The sequence below is a fragment of the Cataglyphis hispanica genome, chromosome 20, assembly GCF_021464435.1.
Source record: "Cataglyphis hispanica isolate Lineage 1 chromosome 20, ULB_Chis1_1.0, whole genome shotgun sequence".
Classification (NCBI taxonomy): Eukaryota; Metazoa; Arthropoda; class Insecta; order Hymenoptera; family Formicidae; genus Cataglyphis; species Cataglyphis hispanica.
In genome coordinates this window covers 856,503-879,785 of record NC_065973.1, presented here as the reverse complement: position 1 = coordinate 879,785, position 23,283 = coordinate 856,503, and the positions used below count along the sequence as shown (strand labels likewise).

Sequence of the window (23,283 nt, the reverse complement as noted above, 5' to 3'; positions counted from 1 at the left end):
CTAAATAATATTGAAAATGCAATAGCAACCTAATTAGCAAAATAAAATCATTATTAAAAGAATCATCCAACATTAAATTTTATATACCAATACAAATTATTCTTAAAAGTTATTATTTATGTAAATTACGGCATAAAATTTTTTTGAAACAAAGCAAAAGAAATTCATACCATATATGACCCGAAAAATCCGAGAATAAAACGTGACATCCATCGCGAATTCAAACATCTCAATAAAGGAATAAAGGCGTGGAGAGAAAAATCAAAAAAATCATTTATGACATCTAGTATTTGCGCGTAGTCCATGGTCCATCATCGACTACGTGACGTTCGTTCGAAGAAAAGTCTAGCATCGGTGATAAGATGGCGGTGTCGCGCACGTCAGATCTGTTGGGTTGATGGAGAGGGACGCAGGGCGGAAGAGGAGAGGACAGGAAGAGGAGATAGACGACAGGCACAGGCACAGACAGGCAGGCAGGCAGGCAGAACAGACGGGTGAGAGGCACGAGAGCCTGTGTCGTCGTCGTGTATGTACATGCCTTCGTATAGAGCGTGCGGTGTCGAGTCCGAGTGTCGTCATGTCCTCGCGTAGCCGCGTTACCGTAATAATATCGTGGCAGTCTTGCAACGAGGCGGCGCAAGTCGATTCTCGATTCGCGTGATCCGTCTCGCCGCTTCTCGCTCGACAGTTCCGACTCTGCGTAACGTCGTCGATGCCTTTGTTCGCGGCCGGACGGAGGAGGACGGGCGCGGATTGTCGTCGCGACGAGGCGAGGAAGAACGGGAGGACGAGGACGAGGACAACGACGACAAGAGGAATCTCACTTCTTTAGCCTAGCTGGTAGGTGAAGTGCTCAAGTGTGTACTCTGTGTAGTGAGAGAAGGTGCGATAATCTGTCTCATTCCATTCTATATTCTCTTTCTCTATCTATCATCTCTCTCTCTCTCTCTCTCTCTCTCTCTCTCTCCCTCCATCTCTCTGCGTGTGTGTCTCTCTGCCTATCTCGGGTGAAACGGCGCTCCACACCCCGGCGCGGTCCTGGACACGTCCAAGAGGAGGAGGAGGCGACGGCGTAGAAGGAGGCGCGGAGGAGCCGACGACGACGACGACGACGAGATGCGCGAGTTCAAGGTGGTGGTTCTCGGCTCGGGCGGGGTGGGCAAGAGCGCGCTCACCGTACAATTCGTATCCGGCTGCTTCATGGAAAAGTACGATCCGACGATCGAGGATTTCTACCGCAAGGAGATCGAGGTGGACAACTCGCCGTGCGTGCTCGAGATCCTCGACACCGCCGGTACCGAGCAGTTCGCGTCCATGCGCGATCTCTACATCAAAAACGGTCAGGGCTTTGTCGTGGTTTACAGCCTGACGAATCATCAGACCTTCCAGGATATCAAGGCGATGAAGGAGCTTATTACGCGGGTCAAGGGCACGGAGCGCGTGCCTGTGCTGCTGGTGGCGAACAAGCTTGATCTAGAGCATCAGCGGGAGGTCGGCACCGAGGAGGGTCACCAGCTCGCGCAACTCTGGGGCTGCCCATTCGTCGAGGCGAGCGCTAAGAATCGCACCAATGTCAACGAGATGTTCGCCGAGATCGTGCGGGAGATGAACTTCAGCCCCGAGAAGGAGAAGAAGACATACTGCTGCTGCAGCGTCCTCTAATACTTAATCAAAATCCCCAATGGTCCGGATTATTTATCCACGGACCGAACTAGGTGAAGGAAAATATAATAGAGTGTGTACAGTGTGTTATGAGGAAGAGCTCATTGTTTTCCTCTTCATGGGCGTGCTTCGTTCTTGGTTGTTCTGGAACTTCTCATCGCGGCTCTTTTTCGATCCGTTAACGGAGAGGCAGCAATCTATTAAGGGAAGACAGTGTACAGTGGCTTTCGGGCAGACTTCATCAGCATGTTGTCCTGGAAAGATCTTTGTTCTGAAAATTTCTTCAGCCTGGAAATCTTTCTTCAATCTTGGAAATCTTTTCAACCTGGAAATTTCTACGCGATGTGCTGCGCATCTACCAAGGCTAACTTATGTCGAACGTTGTATGAATTTTCCAACGGGGGATTATGATTCTCTCCTTTTCTAACTCCGAAGACCGTCCGGCGAATGACGGCCGTTAAACATAGATATTTTATTATACGCGAATATAGTATTATTGTATGTAATATTATTGTAATATATATACATATATATATATAAATAATATAGATTTAAGAAAAAGAGAGCGAGCAAAAGGTAGCTTTTCCTCAGCAAAAGGACCAATACTCCGCTCGCGCGAGAAAAGAGGTGTCGAAAACCATAAACCAAACTCGATATCAGCTTTCTGCTCAATTTCAGACTAAATCGTCGCACATAGGTTTCACAAATTGAGGCTGGGTGCTGTGCTAAGAAAAAAAGAGGAAATACTCGCAGACTTTGAAGGAATCACTGTGATTGTCGACCGTTATGGTATGGTGATAGATTCAGCGATAAGGGACTAAGTTTGAGCAAAAGTTTAACATGATATATCGCATGATTTGCATGCAGTAGTAGTGCGAAGGTTACACAATTCTGATTAAAATAGGATAAAGGTGATTCGGTTTTGAGAATACATTCTTCTCTGTGCAATTGTTCTATATTAATTTAAGCTAAGGAGGCTGATTAACGAAAGAGCAAAATATTACCTTAATGTTTTTATATGAGACATTGTTAGAGACATTAATGTACAGGGTGTGTTTTGTCTAATGTAATAATTCGAAATATCTTTGTTGCATTTTTAAAAATACAAAAAGATGTTTCAAAGAAAGTTATTTAATTAGAGAGGCATTCTAATCATAATCACATTTGCCTTTCCTTTAAATAATTTCTTTTTAAAACATCTCTTCAAATATTCCAATATATATTTCATTTTAAAGATCAAAACATCCTGTATATCAATTGTATAGTCCTAACACTGAACTATCTTATTGTATGCAAAAAGGGAAGGACATTAAAAGAATGCAGTTTTATATGCGACATTCTGACAATTAAAGGATAACCCAACTGTTGTGAGATTTATTGTGATCCGTTGTGTAGCAAATACTAATATCTTATTTTGGTTTTGCTTTAATGTCTGTTACAACGCAATACTGTATTTGTAAACTCTAATGCGCGAGAGAAGCAGAATAAACTAATGTAGTAGTATGATTATAAAATTGAATTTTAATAAATTGAAGGCCAAAAGTTAAAGACTGCCTTTAATGTATTAAAATCTAACAAAATCGCAGACTGTTGTGACACAATGATGGAAATAATTAAGAAGACCATTTCGTAAGGCTATTAATGTAACAATGTCAATCTAAACTCGTAATTTGTAAGCTTTGTACGGTAAAAAGAAATTTGTACTGCATAAATCGCAAGACTACACATTTGATCTGATTACTAGGATGACGACTTTATAACGAGTGATTTTACACACCTATGACAGAGCACAATAGTTTATCCATAGTAGAGTTTAAAAAAAAAAATGGCGGGAATTCGCACTGATCCCTTCAACTGCAAATCGTAACATGCGTGCTACTATTTATCATAATGTGAAAAGTATCGTAATAACAGAATCTCTATAATGTTTTTTGAGAAATATTATTTGTATATCTCCGTACATGAAAAATTGTAGAATTTAATATACTTCAGTAAAAATTGTCTACATAATAAGAGAACAAAGATATTTATAAAAATATCAAATGATTATGTAATTGAAAATGCAATTACGATACTTTTTATTGCTTTCGAAAAGAAAAAACCTAGACTCTAACTGTATGAAATATCGTTGATTTTGTGAATGCAAAAAAAAAAAAACATGTAAAAAGAAATTAGAACACAATGGTTCTCCTTTTCGTAAGTTGCTCGCGAAATTGATTGAATGCTTTAAAAATTTTGTAAATTACATTTATTATTTTACTTATAAAAATGTGAAATTACTCTACATTGACAGATTGAAACATGAAAAAGTTCTGAAAAGAGATATATGATTATAAAATTTATTTTATAAATTTTTATAATCATGTTTCTTGTTATATACTTATGTATAATTATACGCTTTATTTTAAAATTATACTTTGCACATTTCTCACATCGTAAATTTTATATCTATTCTTTATGCAATTTTGTCGATAAACAATATTTTTACATATACATTTATTATATTATATTTTGCATTTTTTTCATAATATACAAGAGCGATACAAATTTTTTTCCATTTTTCTCTCTCTTTTATATCAATAAATTTTTTGATATAATTTCTAAAACATTCAACTAATTTTGCAAGTAACTTTAATAGTATAAAAGGTGTGTGTAATATTTCTCATGTGATCACACAATTTATATTATCTGATGTTAAATATTGTTTCCGGCGATAAACACAGCGTAACAAAAGTCATATGCTATTCAGTTCTATTTAACCCTTGGATACATAAAAGGATTATTCTTATTTTTTTTTTTAGGATATTCTCAAAGTCCTCCGAAACTAAAAACTTCTAGAATTTAATTTTTAGATAAACTTTATACTTATTTTCTGACGATTTTTTCAAATTCAACGAGTTATTTACTTTGCATCTGTCGATTATTTAAATTGTTTTTAAATTTGTAAACAATCCTTCATCAGGCTACCGTTGTATCCGAGAGTTAAATGTAAAGTAGAAAGATAAACGAGAATCACTCGTGATCCTTTGACCGATTTTACCGAAAGATATTGTCTTGTTTCTGCAACAAGATGTATTTATAATTTGCGTAGCCTCTGTATTCTAATTTACGATTTTAATGCATGTATCGTTTGAATCGTATACGCGCAATATTATTTTCCGATTTTTCGAGGGAAATTGCGGAAAAATTAAGAGCTAAAAAAATAATAAAAAAAAACGAAAGAATGAACTGATGTACAGTATTTCTACGATTGGTAGTTAGATTGATCTTAGATATTTTTGGGAAGAAGTATCTTTCATATACTTTGCAGAGAGAGAACACGTGTGAAATTTTAAATATTGTGAAAGAGCACTATCAGGATAGTCTTCGACCAGCACATTCTGTACTCTTCTTTTTTTCCAGAGCCTCGCGTGTTAAAAAAAAAGAGAGATTAACGAGGCCGGCGCCGGAAACTGCGGTCGCGAATTATCTTGTGGTTCGTAGTCCAAAGACGAAGGATAAAAAAAGGAACATTTCGCTTTAAGCTACTACTTTGTCATAGTCTCGTGGAAAATTTTTAGTCTCGCTGTTCACATAATTCGTAACTCCGCACCTTTTGTATATCGAATAACAATAATCGAAGCCTTTCTCTCGACTTCGATCGAAGGGCCTCTTTGTAAAGCGTTTTAAAATCAACGTCACCTGACTTGTGTAGCACACTTCTTATGTTTTTCGCCTTCTCTGTTTTACATATAATACCTACATATACATACGAAACACAAAGGACGCACAAGGCCGTCGTCTGCCTAGATAGCTCACCAAGTATTTGATATACTTGAAAAATCTATTTATATATTTGTGCATGAGAAGGAGAGAGAGAAAGATCCGCGCCATATGTCCCTTGCGCATTTAACTCTGAAGATTGCATGCGCTATTTTTTTAAAGCGGCGTCTAAAAAATTTTCTCGCAAGGGATTGATCTATAATAAGGAAACGAATTTTAATTATAATAAAATTATAATAAAATAATTTTTATTTGGGGAGCTATCATCGGCGGAGAAGAGCATCAAGAAAGGATTGCGCTGGAGACCTGGCGGCGGCCAGCATATCATACATCTAAGGACCAGAATTGTTTCTCTCTCCTTCAAATTTTATTTCACGATCGGCGAATCAGTTATCTTCCTACGTGTCGAAGAAACATCGTGAAAAATCGTAACGCGATATACAAAGATGTGTATAATGCAACAATTCGCGTACAGTTGGAGATACGTGCGCATGTTATGCAACTGGGTCACGCACATACATATATTAATTAATAATTGGAGTAAAGAGTAAAAAAAAAGAAAAACACCACGATTTAGATATGTGTATATCGGCCTTTCAGTACTACTACCTGCGTATCTGATATATTGAGTACGAAATACGTTATATATTTTTTACAATGTGAAGAATCTGTAAATATATATTATATAGCGAGTCGAAGTATACATAATAAAAGCTAATTATCTTGAAACATTTCAGAGGAAACGAAATATTTCGAAGTGAATATCTCTTATAGCGAAACAAAAGAAAAATGTGCATAATAGACCAAGTGCAGTCTCTTTTTTTGTGCACTTTGTGCAAAATGATGTATTGTAATAATAATAATTATAGGAAAATCATTCATATGGGCAAATGAAAGCTAGAATGTGTGTGTGCTTCAAAATTACTCTTATAAAGCTTTTTAGCTTGTAGTAATTTTTGTGTTAATTTTTTTCATTTTTTTCTATAACAATAGAAATTGTCTACTTCTCATAATTATTTTAAGATATTATAAAGTATTTTTCTACAACGAATAATTCTCTGCTAATAGTTATTTTCTATCCAAATTATTTGAAAATATTTTCGATCAAAAAATATATTTAAGATAGCATTTTTAACGACTTAACTAAACGGATATCAATCGTTTTAATAGGCTTTTACGTTGAAGTACCAGCATGGGAATCTAGTCATGAACGAATGAGTCAAGGCACTTATAAATTGCAGTTGCATTTCTTTAAATACTTCTCGGTGTCATCGAATGATTACTGAGATTTTCTCTTTATTTTATTCGATTAACGAGATATTTTTGTTTAGCGCTCGAAGATATTTTCCTCTATCGTTTGCTGCGAAAGTATCAAAGTCAGATCTAAAACTGTGCCTATCGAGATATAGATATTTTAGTTTCACAAAGATTTAAATTAGAGTTGAGATTGGTGCACATTTTTCTCTTTATTCGCAAGTTTCTTCTTTCTTTACCACTTACTAACTATTGCAATTGCATTTGGCGCTATCGCACAAAGATAATGTTAGAATTTCGAAACAATAATTCACTACCGATTGGACATGCGATAAAAAAATAGCCTTATATACTTATAATTAAATTAAAAATATACTTATAATTTTATTTTTTCGAACGATTTTGCTTTAAATCGCAATTTCACTTAAATGTATGTTATGTTAAATCTTAAATTATTTACGGGAATTCGGTTTAAGTTATTCTTAAGTGCGAATTGTTCGCGCAGCATAATAATATTTCCGTTGTAATGATATCGAACTTATTAGATGAGTAATCGTAATTTGATTTGTATGATGATAAAAAAATTTAATATCGTTTGTGATTTAAGGAGAAAGAGACTCTTGATTAAAATAACAATCACATATATATGTTTTAAAATAAAATCCTTTTATATTTCATTTCGCATTTTTTTCACGTGTATTTCATTAATTTATCAGTGCATCCCGTTACGTATATTCATTATATAATATTCATTAGATACACACGAGGTAGAATCATGTCTTTGTGGAAAACTAGCATTCTTCGAGCATTCTTTTCGCGGAAAAATCATCAATATGAGCTTGAAGAAATGTTCGAAAAGATTTTGTCAATGATTAAAATTAAAATATTTTTAGAAAATCATTAAAATATTGTTAAAATGATAAAAAATCAAATATTAAAATTCATTATTACATTGGTTACAAGATACATGATTTTTAAATTGATAAAAAAAATGCAAACTTTTTTTATCAATGTAAATAATCAAATACTACGTAAATAATAAATTTATAGTAAGTAAGTTTTTTACCAAATATAGAAAATAAAAATTATATCTTAACGCGTGTGTGTAATAAGGTAGAACAATATATCTTCTATTCGAGACATATGATATACATTTGATTACATATGCTTTGATTTTTCAATTCGACTTTTGGTCGTCTCGCCATGTGTACACAATCATATGTGTTAAGAGCATCATCGTATCGCATATGATTGTTGAATTTTCCGAAAAAAACTTTTTAAACTATTTTGACTGTGAAAAAAAAGCCACATTAAAATAATTGCTCGTAATGTATTTCTTCTTACATATATACAGTAATATATCGATATCGACTCGGCAGTTTTTCGTGGCGGAACAAGAGAAATGCTCCTACACATGAAATTTCTTATACGGCATAAAAATAATGGAGTATAATACACAGAGTATAAATTTCTTGTGGATAATTTTTGGAAAAGAAATTTACACGGTTGTGTTCTTATACAAAATATCTATTTCGCGAAATTATTTTTTTGCGCAGTTGAGCAATCTTTCATTGTCTTCTGTCTTCTTACATGACTATCTTGCAAAATTATTATTTAATTATCATATAATCATAATCGATATATACACAAAGATTAACCCGTTTTTTCCGAGGTAGATAAATATCAGTACAGATACGAAAGAAACAAAACTAACGAAAAATATAGTATATTGCAACTGCAATTTTTAAGAATTATTTGTAAGATAATTCTTTTTCCTTCACACAAATTTGTTTGCATAACAAAAAATATGAATAAATACGAAACTACATAGAATTATAAACTATTAGAATTACAATACCTTTATAATTATAGATATATAGATAATGACATTTGTAATTATTACAAATTGTAATTATTTGTATATCTATATAATTTGTGCAAATAATTACAATTATTTAAAAAAAATGATTGTTATTTTTAAAAATAATTATAAACAAAAAAGTAGAAAAATACAATTATAACAATTTTCAATAGTGAAAAATTCTCTTCAACATTTTTCTCATTTCTCATTTCTATGTGGCACTTGTTTCGTTATTCCGCTACTTAATGGTAAGTATAGAACAATTTGTATGTTGTGACATTTAATTAGAAAAATAATTACAAAGATTCATGAAATTGATCAAATGTTTCAAAAATTTCAAAAATAGCAAAAAACTATTTTAAAAGAATACCGTATTTTCATCGGATAGTATCCGATAAGCTTTAAAATATGGTTTCACGCATTCCTTTTTACATCACTAAAATTTTTTTTGAAATTTTTAAAACGTTTGATCTTAAAATTCTTTTTAAGAGTAAATTATTATAGAGCACGCGATCAATAGTAAAAAAATATCGATATTATACAGTGTGTAAAAAGAGTATTTGCACACTTTGTCTTTCTCAAATTCGCGTAAAAAAAAAAAAACGTTATTGCAACGTGCTTTATTCGATATATCAAGACAGATGGAATTAATGTTGATGGAAATATTTTATGAAAATATTGTGCTTTTTTTTATATAAACTTATACTAAAAGAGATGGCGTATGTGAATATTGTTTTTACATTTTATCGAAGCTAAAATTATACCTCTTTTTTAGTGACTATAATATCCCGTATCCGCTCAATGCAACGATGCGTCCCTTTGTTAGATATCTTAATACATTCACATACAAACCTATAGGAATTAAACATGTCGATTTCATTACTAGTTAATTTGCGAGTCCTCTGTAATACTTGTGTATCTTTCAAACTCGCTTCATCATTTGAACTGCCTGAGTCGTTCGAGCTGTTAAAATACATAAATTCCACAATATTATTGCCATTCTTTTTATGTTGTGTATTTTATTTTACAATATGTATATATATATATATATATATATATATATATATATATATATATATATATATGTAATATGTACATGTATACAATTCTCTTTTTTGATAAAAATAGAAATTTTAAAGATAATTTTTTTATATTTTTTTATTAAAATAAAAAAATAGAAACTGATAAAAATAAATAAATTTTAAAATAAAAAAATAAAGAGAAATAAAAATTACTATAACAAATAAAATACTATTATAACAAATAAAAGACATTAAGAGCATGCAAAACAAAATAAATAACAATAATAAGCATAAATGTTACTATGTACTATTATAATGCGTAAAAAAAATTATATTTAAATAGAAGTGAAATATCAACTTACTTTTCGGATTCTTGCATAGGCGTCATTAGTCCCTCGCATTGTACGAGGTACACGTCGATCCAGTCGTCGACCTCGTGGAAATAATGTTTTATATATGAATATGAATTCTTAATTAAGGTATCCTCTATACGTGCGAGCAGCAGGCTGTACATTTGGCCGAGATATGTCCTATCGGTAGAATCTTTTAAGGAACACAGAGTTTTCAGCAGAATACGGCGGATCGCCACTTGTTGATCATTTGTATTGCGATTGATGTGCGCGAATACATCGCAAAAGTTCACAAGGGTGCGTATCAACGATACAAACGTGTCATTGGGAAATGTCTTATCGAATGCCAGAGCGAGCTGCGCCGCCTCGCCAGTGATGCGCAACACATTTTCGTAGGCCTTCATTTCGTCGGTCCAACCAAAGTTGCACCAGAATATCGTTGTCAGCTCAAGCGCGAAAATCTCGTATTCTTTTTCGGTGGCATGCAAAATCATGTGACGCAGAAAACTTTCACGATCGAGTCGGAGGGACTGGGCGTACTCGCGCAATTTGGGGTCGCATCGCGGATCCGTGCGCAGTCGTCGATGTAAGAAGAAGCAACGTCTCTCATAATCTTGAATTATATCCAAAACACTGCCATTGAGTATGTGCCACAGGGGTGATAGTCGCGCCCGATCGATCGGCTCCACGCAGTCATCGATCGCGTCAATCACTTCGCGCTGCTGATTCCCTGTTAAAATGTTAGGTATGTAGAACAGGACGTTCAATATGCGCGTTATATGACCTATCAAGTCATGAATGGTGTTCCTTAAGCAGGTCGGTTCGCATCTTCTTATCAACGACATCTTCTTAGTCAACGCTATGATCAGTAGTGGGTAATCCATTTTGGGAGTGCAAATTTCTTTTTTCACGATATCGTGTATATGCATCAATATGCAGAGAAAATTGAAGTAATGGAAACTGCTATCAATTAAGTAAGGGATGTAAACAATGTTCATCAAATCATCCGGAGTTATCAACTGTGAAAATAAGAAATAATAAACAAATAGAAATAGATATATCCAACAAATATTTATCCTCATATTTTATCTATAATATTATGCATTATCACCTTATGATTAAGTATGGTATCCATGAAAATCGGAAAACTCTTGCAAGACCAAGTAACATTCTTCCGCAAACAAACATCCTTCAAAATGTACATCAGCAGATTGTATTCATTGTTCTTACGTATAATGAGAAATGATCGCAGCAACAATATGTCTTTCGACATAAATATAATGCTCTCGTACTTGTTGTAACCTATAGCAATCTCCACAAGAGTAGTTAGCACCTTCTTTGCATTCAATAGAACAAAAATCAAGAGGATAAGCATTCCTTCAGATTCGTATAAGCACATATTACGTTGCATGAACATTATGAAGAGTTTATGATTATACAAATATTCTAAACGATTGTCGTCAAAATGTCGCAGCACATATTTTATTATAATGTAAAACACATCTTGTATGTTTTGCTGCACTATCACTCTCAAGACCAACACATAAATTTGATATTTCTCTACTTCGGTTTGCGGATATCCGAACATGTGATGAAGATATTCAAGCAATATGCAACAATCGTCTTTTTGCAGCAATTGTATTCTCTCATTAATGAAACTCAATATAGATTTGTCCCATTCCTTGTAGCGTTTCATCAATTCTCTCATTCCCTCTGGTTTGCCGTTGGCAATGCCATGACAGAGTTCTTGAAGAGTTAACAAGGATTCCTTGCCATTTTTCGAACCTATGAGTTGCTGGAGACAATGGAATAAATGATCGTTCTTTTCCAGAAATTCATTCTTTTTCATGAAATTAATAAAGTAGTGGCATTCAATGACGATGGCTCGCTGCAGCGAGATCATAATGTTTTCAGTATCATTGACTTCTAGCCAGCCCATGTACTCGTAACAATCAACTTGCTTAATCTGGTTCAGCAATAAGGTGATTAGTTCCTGATCCAGTGTTGCCACAATAGACTTCACCTTGTCGACGGGAAGAGAGCAGTAGTAATTTACACGATTGTGAGCGAGATTACCATATGTGAGCTTGAATAGTTTTTCTAGATAAATATTTTCTGTGTAAGCCTCTATCTTCTTGCTCATGCATAATTTAATATGACGAAAGATGCACTTTAGAAGAAGTCCATGTTGCTCGTATCTCGCCTCTTCGGATAGTTCGGGAGAACCAGTAAATCTTGGACTGCCAAGCACATCCAACAATGCCTGAAAACTTGCTACTAATTGGCACGCACGTTCTGTTATATCTTTCTCCGATAGTGTGCCTAAATTCAACCGCAGGCACTTTTCGTATGTTCTGTTATTTAAAACGAGAATCAAACACTTGGCACGCAATACTTCCAGCTCGTTTACATATTTAATCAATACCTCCAGAATTTCTACAAATAGGTCCAATGGTATATACATGAGTGATTCGACCAATATGCACTCACACTTCAAGCGCCATATTATCTGTACAAGTTATAACATGTATAGTTATCTGATTTCAATTGTAACATTGAAAATATATATATATATATATATATATATATATATTATACAATATTTTTTTAGAGATGCCAGATGAAAAGACAATTTATATGTAATGTAATATTATTTATTATGAAATTATCAATAAAGAAAATTAATTGATATATATTATATATATGTATATATAAAATGTTACAAACATTAACTTTTAATTATTTTTTATTAAAAAATTTATAAAACATTTCTTGTTAGCTATTATTAATATATGAATATACCTGTATAAAAAGATATGGCGATAAAGTGGGCCAGAGACCAACCAGGTGACCATAGAGCAAATCCTCTTGAAGAAGATGTTGCGAGGGAAAATTAGTATTCAAGAGAAAATAATTGTAACATTGAGCAGCAGTAAAAGTAATATTCCTGACTTCTTTAGGATTATTGTCTTCAGGAAATAAATTGTACTTTTGAATGATGTCAATAACATCCTGTATCAGTTCGTCGATGAAACATGAAGTCTCCTTTGTCGCTCGAGACGAGAGAAATTTTAATTGACCATATTCTCGCTCTTTCTTTAATAAGAGCTTCTGCATATCCTGGGAGAACTCATCCATCTTGAATGGGAAGTTGTTAACTTAAAAAATAAGAAAAAATATTAGTGAAGAAATAATCTTAAATATGATAAAATATATAATATTTTTAAGAAAGAGATTATTATATATAATATATATTATATATATATATATATTATATATATATATATATTATATATAATATAAAATAATAATAATAATAATTTTAATTATAAGAGATAATTGAAGGTCAAAGTAATTCCATACATTTATAATAAAATAAAGAGAATCTGAGCCACAGTCTAGAAAATATTCAATATAAAACAAAAATAAAATAAAATGCAAATAGACATATAAAAATTATATATAAGAGATCACACATTTTAATAAGATTTTAATTATAATTCGATGATGCAGAAGACGCACAAAAAAAAATTTTGGCTTACCGAATTTTCGTATTTAACGAAAGTCTCTCATTTGAAATTCGTCTCCTTGATCGTCATAAACAATCGTTGATAAACATCGTATCATTTGTATACTTTTTCTCGATATTCCTTATCATCGAGAAATGCCGGCAAACCGTTTGATAATTATCAGATCGCCTACGTCACAGTAGTTGAAAAATAAAACGCAAAAGTTCGGTCTCCGTTTTCGATCTTGCTGTCTCGTTGTCGATTCAGGTTTTTCTTTCGAACAACGATGGTGCGCGCCTGGTACATGGATAGTAGCGATGCCGATCAACGATTAGAACATCACAGGCAACCGCCGGAATTCGTATCGCTGAATCACCTGTTCGCCGTAACGGGCGTCGAATATTTTAAGGTTAAGAAATTCGCGATACGTATTAATGAAAAGCATACACGATCAGCTGACAATAAAGATTTGGCCGAATTGTCAAAATTGCCTGAAACTGAACAATATTTAATATCACGCATATTATTTTACATTATTAACTGTAAAATGTATTATATATAATATACACACAATACACATCAAATTATAAAACATTCAATATATTATATTTTAACACCAATAATAAAATAAATTGTAAACACATACACAAAACAATAATAATATTGCACGAATAAGAGAGAATTTTATAAATATTATAAATTTTAATTTATATTATAATATAGCTTTTTAAATATATTTTTTCAGATAAATCATCTCAATTATTGCACGGACGCTATTTTGAAGAATTTACGCGAAAACGCGGTTATACATATGAAGATGAGATAATATGCTCCAAAGAGTGTTTACCAAATTATGAAGAGAAGGTATAAGAAAAATATATATTAAATTCAATTGTTATTACAGTAACATATCTATTAATTAATTATCGATCGAATTAACTAATGAAGTTCAAACTTTAGACTCTGACAAAATAGTCACTGATAAAAATTAATATAGAAATGTATAAATATTATTCTGTCATTTCTCACAGAATCTGCTTAATATTAGAACAGTCGAGCTTAACTATTGGAATTTGAATAAATAACTTTAAATTTATTTTTTACTTAATAATGTTTTGCTAATAAATTTGATAAAATTTTTCGAAAATACTAAAAGATACGCATTCAAACTTCTCCCACTTCTTCCTTAAGTAAGTATTTATTTGTTAATAAATATTTGATGTAAATGTTTCAAACTTATAATGAAGATGTTATAGTTATGTAAAATGCTTTTGTGTTACCTACTTCTATACATTTACATATAGTTACTGTAATTTCTATGTAATTTATGTATATATTTAAATAGTATTATGTATATATTTGAACATTTTCTTAAATTTTTGTAATTATATTAATATTCTTCATCTAAGTATTTAATCTTTAGTTGAAAAATTTTTTCACCGAGCATCTTCACACCGATGAAGAGATACGCTTAATTTTGGATGGATCAGGTTACTTTGATGTACGAGACAAGGATGATCAATGGATCCGGATCGAAGTCAAGGCTGGTGATTTACTAATCATACCTAGTGGGATTTATCATCGTTTCACGTTGGATACCAATGTAAGTATGCACATACCAATCTTTTCTTTTCAACACATATTTTTTATCTCTTTTTTTTTCAAATTTTTTTTTAAAGATTCAGAGGAAAGAAAAATTTTTTTATAAAATTTAAACAATTTCTAATTTTATTAAAAGTTCCTTTCATTATCATATTGAATTATAATATTAAAAGTGATAAGTTATGTGAACTTTTTTTATTGCAAAAAAAAAATTCTTTCCCTCTTTCTGAATTTCTAATAAATTCTAGAGAGAAATAAATTTTTCTATAAAATTTTTAAATAAATTCTTTTAGAATTACATAAAAGCAAAGAGATATTTTGTGGGAGAGCCAGTTTGGCTGCCATACAATAGACCAGTTGATAACATGGAATGTCGTGAACAGTACCTCAAACAATTGCAAAAAGGATTTGAGGTACCTTCCCTTTGATAACTCTATAGGTTACATGGGCTTCCATAAAAATATATTTTATTATATCTTAGTTTATCATTTTCTACTTTATCATATCATTTTTTGTAACATTTTAAATATTAAATATATATTTGTATTATATAGACATGATAATTATATATAAAATATCTCTTGCAATATATTATATATAAAGAAAATAAAAATCTACATATATAATTTTTACGCATTTCTTATTATTCTTTCATATTTTCTATATTTTTTAGAATTTTTTTCAGCAATTATAAAAATTTGAAGGAAGATTCTTTAATCTCTTTTACAACCAAATTTATTTCTACATTATTATTACATATTCTTGAGAAGACTTATTCATATAAATACTGTTTGATGTATCAACTTTTGATGTGTGATGATAAAGTAAAAAATTCTAATTTATATAACTATCCATTCAAATTTACATACAGTTTTTTTACATATTAAATCGTTAAGTATAGCACTTTATGACAGAAACTATTATTTTGTATTTTTAACTCTCCTCAATAAAAAATAAAAAATATAATAATATCTATTATTTTTCATCAAATTGTTCAATTATAAAATAAATCATTATCAAATTATAAAAAGAAATTTTTCAGAAGCCATAGATAATGCAATATTAGTAATATGGAATTCGTCTTAATTAATAAGTCTACATTAAAGATAATGGTCAATTTCTCAAAAATTTGTCAAATAATAATGATACTAATGAAAAGTATTGTAACTGCAAAGCTGTAACTTTTTAGGAGGATTAATACACAGTAGCCTATACTTTTTCGAAAGTTTTTTTTGTTAATTAGTTACAATAAGAAAAAAACAAAAATATTAAATATAAAACTATATAAATATATTATATCTTTTTTAGCATGATATTGAAAAAAGAGCATTTAAAAAATTGTAATTATAATAGAAAAAGCAGTTTCAATACTTTTCTTATTAATATCATCAAAAGTTATGCGTATATCTTAATGTCTTAAATATTTTACAAATTTCTTTCTGTCAAAAATATTTGTCAATGTTTAGACTTGTTCTTACAAAATTATTCCAAAATCGTAGACGATCATTAATATAAATAATTTTTTTCTGCATCTAGGAGCTAAATATATAACTATATATACGATATTTCTACAAAAAACCTTTTATGTTAAAAGTTCGCGCTAAACACCACACCAGATGTATTGCTTTTCTTTTGAGAACCTTCCTCCGCGACTCCGAATTTTTTATACTCGCCCACTTTTTTTTCAAAGAAATTTGTTTTGCCTTCCAGGGAGATAAAGTTCATAAACGAGAACGGATTCTCCGAGTGATAAACCTAACATTTCACATTATAATAGTAAAGTATTAATTAGATGAATAAAATCAATAATAAATTTTATGATGATAATAAAAAAAAAATTAATATAATCTAAAATTTTATCATAATAACATGCAAAATAAAAAGAAGTGTACAAATTAAATTAAAAACAAGATAATAAGATTTTGATATACATACTTTTTCAAATCCTAATGCGACGAACAATCTGTCTGCGACGAATTCGATGTAGTTGCACATGAGTGTACAATTCATGCCTATCAACTGAACTGGTAATGCTTGTGTCAAGAATTCCTTTTCAATTTCTACAGCATCCATTATAATGGACTTCACGCGTTCAAACGATGGTTTTTGTACGATGTGTTTAAACATTAAACATGCAAAATCGCAATGTAATCCCTAAAAGATGAACAATAAGTTATATAAATACATATACATAAGACATAATTAAGTTAATTTACTAACTTCGTCTCGTGAGATAAGTTCGTTGCTGAAAGTGAGACCTGGCATAATTCCTCGTTTTTTCAACCAGAAGATCGAGGCGAAACTGCCACTGAAGAAGATACCTTCAACCGCCGCAAACGCGACTACGCGCTCAGGAAATGTGGCGCTTTCGTGATTGATCCAATTTAATGCCCAATTAGCCTTCTTTCCTACAGAAGGAAGTGTCTTAATTGCATTAAACAAGAAATTTCTGCAAATAAGATTATGGCACATATTAATGCATGTATATGTTTAATGTAATTAAAATTATTAATTTATTTTAAATACTAGATATAAGTAAATATAATAACTAATGCTTGTAACAGTTATTACATAATTAACAATCTGTTCTATAGTACTTACTTTTGTTGTGGATCGGTAATATAAGTTTCAATAAGCAAGGAATACATCTCAGAATGAATATTTTCTATGGCGATTTGGAAACCGTAAAAACAACGTGCTTCTGCGATTTTTACTTCTTGACTGAACCTCTCAATCAGATTCTCATTAACAATTCCATCAGAAGCAGCAAAGAATGCCAAAACATGAGAAATAAAATATCTTTCATCAGAATTAAGTTTCTCTTCCCAGTCTTTCTTATCCAACTGTAAAAGTTAAAGTGCATTGTTAAATAAAATTCAAAGAAAAATTAATTAAATTTATATATCTTTAAAAAATAATCTACCTTGTGAAGGGGTACTTCTTCTATAGTCCAAAAAGATGCCACAGCCTTTTTGTACATCTCCCAAATATCAGGATATTGAATAGGAAAAATTACAAAGCGATTTGGACCTTCCTGAAGGAGTGGTTCCAATTTTGGATTGAATTCTTCCTTCAATTGTACTTTTCGCACAGCTTTTGTTTTGGAAAGCTGTGCAAATTCATTATATGTATTAAATATTTTAATTAATAAAATTTCAATATAAAATAAAATATATCAAGATATTGAAATCATATAGTAAAGAATATAGACTTACTCCATTTTTCAATCCATGGTCCTGAGATATAATTGGTGATATACATGTTTTCTTTGGTGATGTCTGCAAAAAGAGATTATAATTAATCTAAATTTAATAAAACAATATAATCTCTATATAAATAAGTTCTTTTTAACAAAAGAAGATTCCAGTAAAAGAATAATAATTGATACTATAATTATTTTTTTCATTCAATGACCATAAATTTATGTATACGTTATATTAAAAAGTACTTATTGAGAAGTACCTTGTACTAAATATTAAATTTAGATGTTTGTTGTATTCTAAACTAAATATTGTTCAGACTTCAGATTTTGTATTTAATATAAAATAGCAAATCATATATGTAAATATATTTATTTGTTACAAATTCGAAGTTAAATGCTAATCAGAGCTTCTACATTAAAGCTAAAAGTATATTAACTTAAAACAGCTAAAATTATTAACCTAAAAAAGGAGATCCTAATTAATGAGAATATTCTGCAATAAATTGTCCACACAAAATTATCTACCTCTTGACCATTCATTCTAGGTTACTGATGATGATAGCATTAAGTACAAAATTACAAATATATCTAATGATAAAACATTCTGATGAAAGATACTGCACATTCTAAGCAATGCTGAGCTTGAACCTTGAAAATGGATACACAGATGTGTCTGTGTATGTGTGTGTGTGTATACGTATACGTTTATTGAGTTCATATATTAAATAAATTTGCGTTTTAACTTGACATAACTATTATTATTAATAATATTGCTATTAATTTTTGTGTTTCGATATGTATTTCTTTCCCGTATGCGTTCTTTCCACTGCATTAATGAACGGCAAATTTATGTTTGTATTGACACGTATTCAATATTAACCATTACTGGAAAAACTTGACAGAGGAAATATGAAAAGAGATGCGGTAGAAAGAAAAATCTCGAAATGAACGAATATAGAAGACGAATAGGGGAAGAAGAAAGCAGTGTACTTTCGACGATGTAATATATATAATAAATACGCGACACTCACGTGCAACGACACATCCTCGAGGTGCTTGCGGACGTTTTCTTTGGTACATTCATGCAATGCCATCCTGTTTTCAATAGCTGCAGATTTTGCTGCGTCAAAACTAACGACGACAGACACCTCCGTTTCGGCGAACGAAGCAGAAAAGAATGAGCTCTTTACGCGGCAAAATTACCTCGATCGGCGTCTTATTGGTCCTTCCAACCAGCATTTCGCGCCCAAACCACCGCTCACCAATCAGCTGATCGCGCCTTGCCGCCAAATTCTGGCAATTTTCATAATTTTCAATTTCTCTCTTTCCCTTTTCCTTATTCATTATCATGTTTCATCAGAAATATCGGAAATCAATTCTTTGCGGCATAAAAGGGCGATTTGATGCCGCAAATTATTCCTGCAACGTTCGATAACTTGATAGTTTCCCGCGCGTTTTGTGAGACTGTACGATAAGCATAGACATACGGGTATATATAGGTATTTTTAAACAGTTTTGTATTGATGGTTTTGTATTAACGGTTATTTATAAACGTCTAATGACGTTTAACACGATTAAATAAATTATTTTATATTAGCATAAAATCTGAAAACCGATTTGAATATGAAAATCTACATCTATAGGTGCGTTCGAGAAACACAATCGTTGAGCATCGTCTTGTCAACATTCGACATTGATTTGTTGCTTCTAGAAGTAAGAACCAATCACATTCGATTGCTATCCAACGGATGTGTCTTCTGAACGCACCATATATTGGCTGCGATCGGGAAGATGCTAGAGAAATGCTTCGAAGCATTTGATTAACCAATCAGGACAAAAAGAGCAAAGATTTCTTTATTCTGATTGGTAATGTAATGCTTCGAAACATTCCTAGCGTCTTTCCGACCGCAGCCATCGTCGTATGCTTAAAACATATACATATAAATGGAACGAGAATGGCAGTGAAAACTATCCAAAGGAAGTGAGACTTATATATAATTATTATACACGACTTATATATAATTGCTGAAAGGAGCGAAATTTATTTCATAAATATGTTTCTAAACGGCGATCAGGTCACAGTGAAAGTAGACAGCGGAGGCGGCAAAGGAGAGATAGGGCTTGGTAGTTTAATTTAGCCACGGATAGCCTAGGCGAGGGGAGCAACGTGCGCCAGGGGGGAAGCGATTTTTCTCGAAATCGACTTCTCTCTATCAGGACAGATTTGCATAGTCGCACTATTAAAATATTATCTAAATAAAATTAAATTTGAATAATGAAATATCAATATTAATACAGTGCTTAATTACAATATAATCTTCCTATTTTATTGTTTGCAAAAAATAGAAAATAGTAGGATTCATTGCAATAAATCATATTTATTTGAATAATAATAATTAGAATAGTAAATATAGATACAATAAAGAACGCTTTTAGCAGGCCAAGTTCCCAGTAATGCTCGTGAATTCTATGAATGTTTTCTATTTTTTTTTTTTTTGTCTGAAACGAATGCAAACAGATTCTAAGATACGCGCATCATCGTATTCATTAAAAAATCGCGATAACAATTAATAATATTAAAGAAATAACGAGCTTTCGGCAACATACATTTTTTTTTACCGCATCGTTAAAACAATTAAAAATATCATGGATACACACTGTACACAGAGAGATAAATCATACTAAACGCTTGGCAACGATTAAAATTTCTTTCTTTTTTTCATTAACATGTAAACGGCATTATGTGTGTTAATTATATTGATCTCGTTAATCTAAAACAACGAAAACCTTATATTTACGCATAACTTGAGATTGCATTTGCTCGGCTCTTTTTGAAAGAGAAATGATTATTTGTCTTGCATTACGTATCGAATTAATATTTTTCATTATTCATTGCGCGTATATGTTTATGTATATGTTGTATTTAGTGTGTGTGCTTTAAATGGCATCAATATCGAAGTCATCCTCATCAGAATCTTCTTTCACGACGGCGGTGGCAGGCTTCGGCGTGACCACCGGTTGCTGCTGTTTCAGGGATTCTTGTTTAGCTCTATCATCATATTCAATCTAAAAAATAAAAGTTCAAAACATTAAAGTTATATCACAAAATTATATAACACATCAAGATATAGTATAAACAAAGCAAAAAATGTAAAAAAAAATAATAAATCTTGAAAAATTATAACATTAAATCCAATAGAGATTATTTTTTGAAAGAAGGAGATTCTGCGAATCTCAATTGCTAAGTAATTTTAATTGATTTAATTATCTCAAAGCAGAACAAAATAAAGATACAATAGAATGTATATTTAATAGAAAAGTTAATTCTAGAATTAAAATTAAGAAAAAAATAATTAAAAAATTAAATTAATTTTGAAGGATTAATATATTTGATTGGCAACACTTATGTGTAGTGAAATACTTACTTCTAAATCGTCATCTTCTTCCTCGGACTCGGATTCTTCCTCCTCTGCGACTTTTAGCCATGTTAAAAATGGTGCAGCTCGATCGTGAATCTCTTGCGATAGATCCTTCGAAACGTATTTTTTACTGACTTTACTTGACCATTCATCAAATGCCTTCTCCTCCAGGATATCAGCGTCATAAAATAACTGAAATACATACGTACAAATGCTTTTATTAACTTAATAAAAACTAAAAAAATTAAAAAATTAAAAAACAATTTAATACTAATTTCGAAGAAATATGAGACATAAAAATGTTCAATGGGAAAAAGTATAAAATACACACAAAGTGAGAAAAATAGAATTGAATATAAAAGCTAAATAAATTCTAAAGCTGATTCTTTTACCTTGAGAATTCCGGGAACTTTTGGCATCAGAGTGTCCTTGTGCAGCGCGATGACTTGTTCAATACCTCTGATCAAATATTTCTGCGCCTTGATGTCATCGTGAGTAAAGCGCAACAATAGAACACGATATTTCTTCGCCTGTGCGGCAATTCCCTGATCAAATAACAATTCGGCGAGGATCAACGGTGCCTTAGTCTTGATTTCGAGACGTTCCGCCTCGGCTACAAGCTCCTTGTGATTGTTGTCGAGTTGTCCGGCATCACGGCGGCATTTGACCAGTTTGTAGAACATATCCATGCGCTCCTTCTCACTCTTGTCTAGATCATCGCTGATAGTCATGCCCTTTGCACCATCCGTCAGATCCTGAAGACGAGCTCTGACTGCTTCTTCGGATACATCAACCGCCCATTTATCGTCATCCTCATTGTTGCTGATTGTTTTTTCTGGCGGAGGTTCCACTACAATATCTGTGGAATTGTTGACATCGTTTTCCGGCGAGCAGGATCGATCATTGCCATTGGTAGTGGCAGTAACGGTTGCAGTTGCGGCCCCGGCGTCACCATTGGCGCGTTTCGAACGTTTGCCGCGTTTGCCCTCCGTCAATGAACTCCCCTGCACTGCCGGATTCAGACTTGGCGGGTTCTTCAAAATGTAGGTATTCAATTTGTGGTTGCTTTCCAGAAGACCATGATGGCCACAGGCCTTGCAGCCTTGTGAGATCGTGCCCTTCTTCGAGCTGACCATCAGCTCAGTTTCCGGATTATCGCAAGCCGGACAAAGAACATATTTCCGAATAAAACCATCCAGTAAATCTTGCAGCTTCGTGGCATCATGCGAGCCATTAACGATGAAGCGCTCGTTCTTGAAATCAAATTGGGTCTGCGCACCCAGCTCGCAGCCGAAGTACTTGGTCGGATACGTGGCCGGACGGCCGATCGCCTTAGCGACGTCCACCATATTGACTATCACTGTTTTGATGCCATTTCCTTTGCCCTCCACTTTGGCCTGGATCCGCGGCATCTTATAGCGGTAGAAGGCATCGCTAACATTGCGATTGACATTTACGCTTGCCATGACTGCTGTTCCCGTTTTCTCTTACTTTTGATAAATTTAACTTCCCCAATAGATAGTAATCTCCGACAAGACGTCGTTGTGAAAATGTTAACAAATCGTGACAAAAAAATCAATCCTCAAGCAATCTGAGATGATGTATTCGCTATTCGATCTTTCTCTTTCAGGTAGGTAATG

At 32.3% G+C, this 23,283-nt stretch overlaps 6 protein-coding genes across 7 annotated transcripts in view; 2 read left to right on the top strand and 4 right to left on the bottom strand.

The window, feature by feature from the left end:
• Positions 1–207: 207 nt before the first annotated feature.
• LOC126856972 (ras-related protein Rap-2a) lies at positions 208–6,153 on the top strand. Its single transcript, XM_050606023.1, has 2 exons — positions 208–840; positions 1,056–6,153. The coding sequence occupies exon 2, from the start codon at positions 1,117–1,119 to the stop codon at positions 1,660–1,662; it is 546 nt and encodes a 181-aa protein (XP_050461980.1). The 5' UTR covers positions 208–840; positions 1,056–1,116; the 3' UTR covers positions 1,663–6,153.
• Positions 6,154–7,988: 1,835 nt separating this feature from the next.
• LOC126856898 (uncharacterized) lies at positions 7,989–13,602 on the bottom strand. The gene is made up of 5 exons (XM_050605885.1): positions 13,454–13,602; positions 12,714–13,069; positions 11,023–12,420; positions 9,924–10,930; positions 7,989–9,502 (listed from the first exon to the last, which is right to left on the bottom strand). The coding sequence occupies exons 2-5, from the start codon at positions 13,047–13,049 to the stop codon at positions 9,298–9,300; spliced, it is 2,946 nt and encodes a 981-aa protein (XP_050461842.1). The 5' UTR covers positions 13,050–13,069; positions 13,454–13,602; the 3' UTR covers positions 7,989–9,297.
• LOC126856961 (arylalkylamine N-acetyltransferase 1-like) overlaps positions 8,592–23,283 on the bottom strand; it is a 28,633-nt gene continuing 13,941 nt past the window's right edge. Inside the window, exon 4 of the transcript XR_007688425.1 lies at positions 8,592–8,602. The gene's annotated coding sequence lies outside the window, so the exon portion shown is untranslated. The remainder of the gene's footprint in view (positions 8,603–23,283) is intronic.
• On the top strand, positions 13,480–15,648 carry LOC126856969 (acireductone dioxygenase). The gene is given in 5 exon segments (XM_050606019.1): positions 13,480–13,829; positions 14,166–14,211; positions 14,214–14,284; positions 14,844–15,023; positions 15,316–15,648. Coding segments are annotated over 5 exon segments (555 nt in total). The 5' UTR covers positions 13,480–13,706; the 3' UTR covers positions 15,451–15,648.
• Positions 15,742–19,479, bottom strand: LOC126856943 (ribonucleoside-diphosphate reductase subunit M2 B). Of its 2 annotated transcripts, none has more exons than XM_050605973.1 (7): positions 19,256–19,479; positions 18,238–18,300; positions 17,946–18,131; positions 17,624–17,865; positions 17,243–17,471; positions 16,958–17,176; positions 15,742–16,777 (listed from the first exon to the last, which is right to left on the bottom strand). In XM_050605973.1, the coding sequence occupies exons 1-7, from the start codon at positions 19,316–19,318 to the stop codon at positions 16,610–16,612; spliced, it is 1,170 nt and encodes a 389-aa protein (XP_050461930.1). In that variant the 5' UTR covers positions 19,319–19,479; the 3' UTR covers positions 15,742–16,609. The 2 variants fall into 2 exon arrangements, with proteins under 2 accessions (XP_050461930.1, XP_050461931.1); XM_050605974.1 differs by lacking the exon at positions 19,256–19,479 and adding an exon at positions 18,750–18,894.
• On the bottom strand, positions 20,583–23,109 carry LOC126856936 (eukaryotic translation initiation factor 5). Its single transcript, XM_050605959.1, has 3 exons — positions 22,036–23,109; positions 21,650–21,835; positions 20,583–21,290 (listed from the first exon to the last, which is right to left on the bottom strand). Exons 1-3 carry the CDS (start codon positions 23,107–23,109, stop codon positions 21,162–21,164), a joined length of 1,389 nt encoding a protein of 462 aa, XP_050461916.1. The 3' UTR covers positions 20,583–21,161.

Bases quoted from the DNA above. Each gene is read 5' to 3' on its own strand.
- LOC126856972 (XM_050606023.1), top strand. From the start codon at position 1,117: ATGCGCGAGTTCAAGGTGGTGGTTCTCGGCTCGGGCGGGGTGGGCAAG.
- LOC126856898 (XM_050605885.1), bottom strand. From the start codon at position 13,049: ATGGATGAGTTCTCCCAGGATATGCAGAAGCTCTTATTAAAGAAAGAG. The intron at 12,421-12,713 runs GTATATTCATAT...TAACTTGTACAG, and splicing joins CGCCATATCTTTTTATACAG to ATAATATGGCGCTTGAAGTG. The intron at 10,931-11,022 runs GTGATAATGCAT...TTATTTTCACAG, and splicing joins ATACCATACTTAATCATAAG to TTGATAACTCCGGATGATTT.
- LOC126856943 (XM_050605973.1), bottom strand. From the start codon at position 19,318: ATGGCATTGCATGAATGTACCAAAGAAAACGTCCGCAAGCACCTCGAG. The intron at 18,132-18,237 runs GTAAGTCTATAT...GAATTTGCACAG, and splicing joins ACCATGGATTGAAAAATGGA to CTTTCCAAAACAAAAGCTGT. The intron at 17,177-17,242 runs GTTAGTAAATTA...TTCATCTTTTAG, and splicing joins AACTTATCTCACGAGACGAA to GGATTACATTGCGATTTTGC.
- LOC126856936 (XM_050605959.1), bottom strand. From the start codon at position 23,109: ATGGCAAGCGTAAATGTCAATCGCAATGTTAGCGATGCCTTCTACCGC. The intron at 21,836-22,035 runs GTAAAAGAATCA...TATGTATTTCAG, and splicing joins AAGTTCCCGGAATTCTCAAG to TTATTTTATGACGCTGATAT. The intron at 21,291-21,649 runs GTAAGTATTTCA...TTTATTTTTTAG, and splicing joins AAGAAGATGACGATTTAGAA to ATTGAATATGATGATAGAGC.